Source organism: Sorex araneus, chromosome 4 (assembly GCF_027595985.1).
Source record: "Sorex araneus isolate mSorAra2 chromosome 4, mSorAra2.pri, whole genome shotgun sequence".
Classification (NCBI taxonomy): domain Eukaryota; kingdom Metazoa; phylum Chordata; class Mammalia; order Eulipotyphla; family Soricidae; genus Sorex; species Sorex araneus.
This window is the reverse complement of record NC_073305.1, coordinates 89,774,662-89,784,241: the sequence shown is the minus strand read 5'-3', so window position 1 is coordinate 89,784,241 and position 9,580 is coordinate 89,774,662. Positions and strand designations below refer to the sequence as shown.

General features: G+C 42.7%; 1 protein-coding gene across 1 annotated transcript; it reads right to left on the bottom strand.

Moving 5' to 3' along the window:
• Positions 1 to 3,540: 3,540 nt before the first annotated feature.
• Positions 3,541 to 4,368, bottom strand: LOC101540545 (40S ribosomal protein SA-like). The gene has a single exon (XM_012932155.2). It carries the CDS (start codon positions 4,366 to 4,368, stop codon positions 3,541 to 3,543), a length of 828 nt encoding a protein of 275 aa, XP_012787609.2.
• Between the last annotated feature and the right edge of the window lie 5,212 nt (positions 4,369 to 9,580).

Genomic DNA, 9,580 nt, shown 5'->3' with positions numbered 1-9,580 from the left:
GAACTTGTGTTTGGGAAGACAGGCTGATAAGGCCAGAAACACACATACACATCAGGCACAACTTTTCCTGTTGACTCCAGATGGGGCCCATCATTATCCTGACCCTACATGGAAGAGTAAAGTTCTCCATCCAGTAACCTAGTCAATGAGTGATGAAATTCAGGGGGCGGTGGGAGGAAGCTGTCTCCCACAAAGGGCAGCGCTTTTTCTGCTCTAATGCTACACTGCTGGTCTAGGGAGTATGCATCTTGTAAAGAGTTTAGAATAGAATCCAGTAGGTTAGGGTGTCAGCTAAGGTCTATTAGAGGACCCAAATTGTTCAAATGAGGAGCTGGAGCAATAGCACAGCAGATAGGGTGTTTGCCTTGCATGTGGCTGACCCGGGTTTGATTCCCAGCATCCCATATGGTCCCCCAAGTACTGCCAGGAGTAATTCCTGAGTGCATGAGCCCAGAGTAACCCCTGTGCATCGTCAAGTGTGACCCCAAAAGGAAAAAAATTGTTCAAATGAAGATATCTGAAGAAAGACACTACTGCCAGTCACGAACAGGATGGGGGCAGCAATGGGGATACTGAGATGCCTCTGAAGTACAGCTGAGTCTTACTAAGACCTGCAGCCATAAAAAAATGGTCACCGACAGGATCTGGAATTAAGGTGGGTGGGAATACCATCCCTGCAGGAGATGTGACCCAGAAGCAGGGAAAGGGTGGGGGAGAATAACTATTGTCTGCCCATCTCTTGTTGATGCTCATCTGAAAAGAGCCTATCCAAGGTGCATGGATAAGGCAGAAAGCAGGACCAAAAGACCCATTATATAGCCAGTAGGCATATTTAAAAAAAGTCTATTGGTGGGAATGTAATCTGGTTTAGCCTTGATGCAAAGAAATATGAATAGCCTCAGAAAAATAGAAATAGAACAGCTATAACACCTAGTAAGACCACTTCTTGGCATCTATCCCCCAAATAAAAAAGCATTCATTTGAAAGAATATATGCATATTTAAATGTGCATTAAAGACTTCGTACAATAGCCAAGATATAGAAACAACCCACAGTACCCACTATGGATGACTAGATCAAGAATTTTGGGCATACTTATAAGCTGGGTTCTGTAGAAGGTAGCTGGGATAGAGAAGGGAATCACTAAATTAATAATGGTTGGAGGGATTGCTCAGGATGAGATATGTGTGCTGAAAGTAGATGAAGAACCAAATATGATGGCCTCTCATTATCTGTGTTGCAAACCATAATACCCATAAGTAGAGAGATAGAGAGAGTAAGAGAGAAATTGTCTGCCATAGAATCAGGGGGAGGAATGGAATGGGGTGGGAGGGATACTGGGGACATTGGTGGTGGAAAATGTACACTGGTGGAGGGATGGGTGTTCTATCATTGTATGACTTAAACTCAAACATGACAGCTTTGTAACTGTAGTTCACAGTGATTCAATTAAAAAAATTTTAAAAATCCAATTAAATAAAAAATAAACAAATAAAGAATTTGCGGCATTTATATATATATAAATGCCACAAATTCTTCATATATATATACAATGGAATATTAGGAAGCTCTAAGAAAGAACAAAAAGCATGCGATTTTCCATGACATGAACAGAACTAGAAAATTATCATGCTGGGTGAAGGATGACATACAGAAGGATGTCACACATGTAGGACTTAAAGATGCACAAGGTAGCAACAAAGGATCAGAGGTAAAGCAAGGGGAGAACTGATCCACAAAACTTAATTGGTAGAGTGGCTGAAAAGGAGGGACATTGGCGTCGTTGGGAGAAGGAGGTGGATACACTAGTAATGAGTGTAGCATTGGAATTATGTGCACAGAAAATCATTGTTAATGGCAGTGTAAGTCACAGAATCTCAGTCAATTTTTTAAAAAAGTTTGAAAAACAAACCTAAAGGCCCTAGTCAAGGAAGAGCAGCAAGACTCTATCATGGAGAGAAGGGCAGCAGAGCTCATGTGTCCATCTTAACCTGCTTTGCTCTCAGATCCATTTTCTGCCCTACTCAGCCATGCTGTGTTTCACAGACAATTTTTTTCCCTGGATGTCTTGCACTCTGGTTTCTAGGTCAGCTCAGGCTGTGGAAAGCTCTACAAAAAGCTTTGAAGGCAGAGAGGTGGGGTGCTTTTCCCACTATCATTCCAATTCAGATACTGTCTGTGGCAGTGGTTGTCCCTTCAATGGACCCTTACTACGAGGTTTCTTTGATTGCAGCTTCCAAATGGTACCCCTGGCTTCCTTTGTCCCTTAAGTTGAACGCCACTGCATATAATAGCTTCCTTGCTACTAGTAATCAAGAATGCCATTGGGTTAATCACTGGGGCGGTGATGGGGAGAATAAGTTAGGGAAGGGAACACTAGAACAATAGTGGTGGTTAGGGGTAAGGGGGAACAGCCTGCTCTAGAGGCAGGCCTGAGGCTGGGGGTTGGCAGGAGGGAAACTGGGGATTTTGGTGGAGGGAAGTGGAACCGGTGAAGGGATTGATATTGGAATATTATATGCTTGAAGCTTATTAGTTGATAACTGTATAACTCTGTAATTCATGGTGATAAAAATAATTATAAAAATCAATTTATTATTTTTTTAAAGTAGAATGCCATTTTCCTAACTAAGGCTTCTTGCTCTGTCAACTCTTATAAAACTGGTTCCACATACTAAATACACTTTCTTGTGTAAAATGTCAAGAATATTTTCTGGATTTCAACTATTCAGGAAGACTCACGTCAGAGCACCTCAAACTCTCCAGGGAAGCTTAAGGGAAAACAATATACACATGATTTACATACCACAAGTACACACCAAATACACCATTGTCAAATCTATCACTGGCGGTGAGCCACGCCCTTCTTCTCATTGAGTCCTCCAGTTCTTCAGGCCCAACCGCCCATCTCACCCCTGTGCATCACCAACAATGGTACTAGCAGCAGCATTCGGTCTCCTGGTTTTCATGACTGATTTGTCCTTTTGTGGTAGCTGTCATGTCAATGCCCATACTTTAATACAGTGAATTATCTACTTTCTTCGTTTCAGTTTACTAAAGAAACACTTTTAGCCAAATATGACTTCTCCTGGGGTGGTCATCGGCTCTGTTTTTTTTTTTTCACCCATAGTTTCCAAACCAACAATCCCACACCTGTAGGTTTATATCAGTTTAAAATTAAAGCAAAGGGATCACTGACATTGGTTTTTTATTTTTTTAGAAATTCATTTATTTTCCATCAACCTTCTTTTCTGGTTGTTTTTTTTTTAAATATTTGGGGGGGTCACACCCAGCATTGCACAGTGGTTACTCCTGGCTCATGCACTCAGGAATTACTCCTGGCAATGCTCTGGGGACCACAAGGGATGCTGGGAATCCAACCCTGGTCAGCCATGTGCAAGGCAAATGCCCTACCCGCTGTGCTATCGCTCCAGGCCCCCATCAACCTTATTTTCATTTTCCATTTGAGTCTAGAATAGCTTAAGACCATTCAGTGGTGATTCCGACCCACTCACTGGCCTGAGCAGTGGGAGCTGCAGATCAGTCTTCTGTGGCAGGCCGAGTGCTCCAGTCTTCTGTAGGGAACTGCTGAATGGGCACAGAGGGCACCTGCACCCCTTCAGACCAGTCTGCAACCTCAGGCTGAGTCTCGGTAGACTCCAGAGCTGGGGCAGTCCATTCACTCTGGAATTCCTCCTTGATCACAACCTTCTCGGCAGCAGCCTGCTCTTCCTTTTCACTCTCCACAGGACCTCTGTAGAAGCAGAGATCAGGCATGACCTCCCCTGGGTGTTCGCAGGAGATGGTGCCTCCCCTGTGCAGAACCTCCCAGGTCAGCATCCACCACATGAGACCCACAGAGTGAGCTCCCTGGTTGTTGCAAAGGATGGCAACATCCGCATAGTGCAGAGGAGAGTCTGTGTTGCACAGAGCAATGGTAGGCAGGTTCACGTAAGACACCTCTGTGAGGGGCTGGTGGTCAGCTCTGGGATCAGTAACCACCAGAAGTCTCAGCTCCTGGAAAGCCACCTGGATTTGGTTAGTGGAAGGTCCAGGAGTGAAGCGGCCAGCGATTGGAGTGGCATCCGTGGTAGCGGTGAACTTCAGCACAGCACGCTGCCCAGTATTCGTGGATGAGATCACACTGACATCAGCTGGGGTCTCAATGGCAACAGTGACACGAGCAGCTAGCAGAAGATTCTCCCAGGTTCTCTTCAAATTTATGATGTAGATGCCATCATTTTTCCTTTTGTAGATGTACTGTTTCATCTGGAAGTCCAGGTTGATGCCACCTAAGTGGGTGCCTGTTGCAAGGAATTTGAGGACATCCTCTTCCTTCATCTGCAGGACATCGAGGGCTCCGGACATTGTGAAATTTTCCTTTAAGTTATGACAGGAATTGTGAACAATGCCGTATGGGTCCCTCACTGATGTTGTAAAGCAGAGAACACTCGCCTGACATGTGTGAAGTCCTCAGTTCAATCCCTAGCACATGTGTACACACACATGCCCATACAAAGATTTAAACTGATGCAAAGAAAACGTATCAAAATCAAAGATCAAAAATTAATTTATGACAAAATGCTATAATTTCACATATAAAATTATAAGAAACATGGAAAGAAAAATTGGAGTTGATTAAAATGAAATGATGATATAAAACATGTGGCCCTATATATTTGGAATTCAATTCAATTTACAAAGCTTCCATTCACACACAATTCTTCAAGTCCACTGCCTTTGCAGACTGAGTTACTTCTCAAATTCCAAAACCTGATAACAATGGCTTGGATACGTATCAGGAGGCTTCAGAACGGGATTTAGCTTCCCTCAATATATCCTTTTCTTCTAAATTGGTATGCAAGTTAACTTAATTGATGCAGTCTGTTAAATGCAAAGCTGTGATAGATTGTATTATTAGTCTAGACACTCTCTTTTATTTATTTAGGCAAGGGGGAGGTTGGGCTCAAAGCATACTCCTGGCTCTAGAATGACTCTGGCAGTGTTGGGGACCATATGTGGTGCTAGGAATCAAACCTGGGTGGGCTGTGTGAAAGGGATGCTGTACTATCTCTCCAGCCCCAAGTCTTGATTCTTTCTTAAGTCTGTTTCTCCTAACAGTTTTCTTTGTTATTGCCTTTGGAATTCCTCAAATGCTCAAGGTTATATTTGCAAGTGGTAATTATTCAGGAGTGCTTTTGGAAACAGTACATTTAACAGAGTGAGGAAAAGCAAGATTGAACAGAGAGAAAAACAGGGCTAGGTTTGCTCCAACCAAGACCTCACCTAATGACATAGGAAGCTCTGGAGCTGAACAACCTTCAGAGATATATTGAACTGAGGTAAAATTTCACGTCTTCATCAATCATCGCATCTGGTTTGACACAAGATAATCCTTTGCAAACCAGTGCCTTTTTTTTTTTTTGGTTTTTGGGTCACACCTGGCGATGCACAGGGGTTACTCCTGGCTCTTCACTCAGGAATTACCCCTGGCGATGCTCAGGGGACCATATGGGATGCTGGGATTAGAACCCGGGTCGGCCGCGTGCAAGGCTAACGCCCTACCCGCTGTGCTATCACTCCAGCCCCACCAGTGCCCTTTTTTAAAAAAAATTTTTTTATTAGTGAATCACTGTGGGGTACAGTTAGAGATTTACAAACTTTTATGCTTCCATTTCAGTCATAAAATGATCGAGTACTAATCCCTCTACCAGTGCCCATTCTCCACCACCAATGATCCCAGTATCCCTCCACCCGCTCCACCCCCCCTCCTCTGTGGCAGTGCATTCTCTTTGGTTCCCTCTTTCCTTTTGAGTGTTGTAGTTTGCAGTAGAGGCATTGGGTGGCCATCGTGTTCAATCTACAGTCTACATTCAGTTCGCATCTCCCAACCCGAGCTGGTCCTCCAAATACCCTTTACTTGGTGTTCCCTTCTCTATTTGAGCTGCCTTTCTCCCCAGCATCTGAGGCCAGCTTCCAAGCCATGGAGTAAATCTCCTGGTCCTTATCTCTAAAGCAGTGCCCTTTATCTGAGGACAGTTTCTGAGAGACAATGAGGGTGAGGGTTCTGAAGTGACAGTGGAAGTGTGGGATCATAGTGATCTATCATTAGCAAGCAAAGTTCTAGTACTGCAGTGATGAAGTGCTTTGGTTCTAACAGGGATTACAGGTCTCCCACAGTGCCCACCACATCCCAAAGAGGTGTGGATGTACACTCCAGAGATGGAACGAATCTCTGCTTCTTGACAATGGACTCCACCTTGTGACTTCCTTGGCCATTAGGATGAGACAAAGAGGGGGTGCTGGTCTCAAGCTTAGGTCTAAAAGATATTGCGTGTATTCTAGTTTTCCTTTTATAAATGTCCAGCCTAACCAGCCGGTCTCAGGTGAAAGACGAGAAGTACACATTGCAAAGCTACTTCAGCCAACCACCCAGCCAATTCCAAGATGATCTGTAAATGCTTTGGTAATAAATGTTTGCTTTGGAATGGTGTTGTTTGTCAGTCTGGTGGGTTTTGACTCAACAGGGTCAGGTCTATGTAAACACCTGGTATTCTGCTTCATGATGACTAACTTCACGTGTTACCCCGACTGGTTCCAAAATACCCAAACTAGGGATGTAGAGATACTACAGAGGAGAGGACATGACCAACTCAAGTTCAATTCTCAACACTCCATTTGGTTCCTGAGTCCTGCTAGTAATGAGCCCTAAGACCAGCCATGTGTGGAACAAAAGTCAAGTAAATAAGAAAATAATATATCCAGATTATGCATTATTTGGGGATATTCCTGTGAGGATATTTATTTATTTTATTTAAACACCAAGTTTTACAAAGTTATGCATGATATAGTTATTTTACGCATTCAACTTTCCAGCACCAATGTTATCATCAGTGTGACCCTCCTTCCACCAATGTTCCCAGGTTCACTCCCATCCCCCCAAGCTTTAGTAAGCACAAACAAAATCTACTTCATACTGTTTGTTACAATAAAATGGCAAATGAAAATATCAGAAAATAATAAAAGTCAATTTGTAATCATTGTTAAATTTCACAATTGGTGTTACTAAAGTCACTGAGGATTTACTGATCTGGTTGGTGCTGGTTGAATCTTCTGCCTTATTATGGATATTTTGACTTCATGATTACATGTGCCAGTTCCTCACAGTCATAAGTCATAATCTCTCTCTCTCTCTCTTGCAATTGCTTTGAAAAACATTCACTAATGCAGTGATGTAGTTGTGACCATGAATACTTTATTCTTTTTGTTCTGTCTCAAGTTCATCTTTGATATAAAAATCGTAGTGTTGAGCCAGAGAGATAGCACAACGAGGAAGGTGCTTGCCTTTCGTATGGCAGAACCAGTTCTATTCTCTGAGCAGTGCCAGGAGTAATACTTGAGTGCTGAGTCAGGGGAAGTCCTGAGTACCTTCAATGTGGCCCAATAAAATGAAACAAAACCAAAAAACCCAACAATAGTAATAATGTTCACTCTATAATGTTGCTGAGAGTCTGCCATAGTACATAGAAACTCTCAATTATTATGGTCAATATTTATATATTTTTGTGCTTTAAAAAAATCACAAACCAAGAAGATACTGAGAGGTGAAGGGGGGTTGTTCCCCTCAACCCCACTGCTCTCCAATTTCTTAGGCTGCCCATATCCTGCCCTATGTCCTCAAATAGCTTCCTCATCATGTGAGCAGTTGACAAGAGTTGAGTTAAGCAATGTCTATGGCAATTGGTCTTATCTGCCTTGAGTCATTCAGGAACTGAGTCAAAGACAATTTCAGGTGGAAGTGATAGAAAAAATGTTGGGATATAGTATAGCAGTTAGGATCTACTTTGGTTCCCAGGACCATGTGGTCCCCCCTCAGCATTGAGTATCTTAAGGTGCAGCCCTGAAGAACCCCAGCACAGCTAGGGTGGCCCAGATCCATACCGCCCTCACCTAGCACCACAGAACCCAAGAAGCTTCACATTGTTGAACACTTCCATTGGCCAACAATCACGAGTGAGGCCCCTAGACCTCCTGAGTACCACCTGTAATCTCAACCCCCACCAAAAAAATGAAAGAAAGAAAGAAAGAAAGAAAGAAAGAAAGAAAGAAAGAAAGAAAGAAAGAAAGAGAAGGAAGGAAGGAAGGAAGGAAGGAAGGAAGGAAGGAAGGAAGGAAGGAAGGAAGGAAGGAAGGAAGGAAGGAAGGAAGGAAGGAAGGAAGGAAGGAAGGAAGGAAGGAAGGAAGGGACAGGTGCTCTCTGTGGTTTCTAGACTCTAAGGCTTTCTTCACATTAAAAGCAGGGTGTTCTGATGCAGTAAAAACAGCCTGGAGGCCCTCACTATGCAGCCACGTTAAACACTGCTGGAGGTGGAGACTTTTTTTTTTTTTTTTGGCTTACTGACATTCTCTTGCCAAGTTTTGGCACGGTGCTCCACTTTTCCCCCACCCTCTTCCTTTCAAAGCTGACAAGGAAAAATAAAGTGCAGAAATAATGTTAACAAAATAAAGAGACACTCTGCTTTTTTTAAAACCTCACTTGCGTCAGAAAATTTATTCCCAAATGAACCATAATAAGAGGAGACTTTCAAGAGAATGTTTCAATTACATACTTTATATTTTACGACCAAAGGGACCCAGCCCTTGTTCCACAAGGACCTGAGACTTTGCCATACTTCATGTCTCTACTTCTAAAATATTAGCTGTGGCACACTATTCCTAGTGTTCATTTTAAACATGAATGACAAAAGGATCTAATGGATTGTGGTAGAAAAACACTGGGCTTTGGTGATGGGTGTGGTGTGGCAATATGTACCCCTATAAATTATAAATTTTTACACTCTTGTAAACCAATATCACCTTAATAAAAAGTCTGCAAACATACATGAAAAAAACATAGTCATTCCTTCACTTGACAAATTCTTAAGATAGCTGCTCTTTGTTTTGAATGGTGCTATAAAAACACAAAGAAAAAGGAAATAGAAAAGAAAATAGTACATTCCTGAAACATTACAAAAGCACAAGAAATGAGGAGCAAGTGGATCCATTGCAAACCTGAAACTTGGAGGTCAGAGAGATAGTACAGAAGTTAGGGTGCTTTGCAAGCAGCTGACTAGGTTCTATCCCCAGCACTATGTATGGTCCCCTGAATACTGTCAGGAATGACTCCTGAGCCAGGAATAAGTCCTGAGTACCACTGTGTGTGGTCTCCAAATAAACAACAACCAAAACAAACAGACCCCGAAATCCCTGAAACTTTCATGACAAAACATTTTAACAAAAGAGAACAAAAGAATTACCCCCAGAATGAGTGCTGAAAATAGACTATAGACCAAATGGCAGCCACTCAATACCTCTATTGCAAACCACAACACACAAAAGGAGAGAGAGAACAAAAGGAAATGCCCTGCCACAGAGATGGGGTGGGGGGGATGGGGTGAGGGTGGTGGGAGGGATACTGGGATCATTGGTGGTGAATAATGGGCACTGGTGGAGGGATGGGTTCTCGATCATTGTATGACTGAAACATAAGCACAAAAGTATGTAAGTCTGTAACTGTACCTCATGGTGATTCATTAAAAAA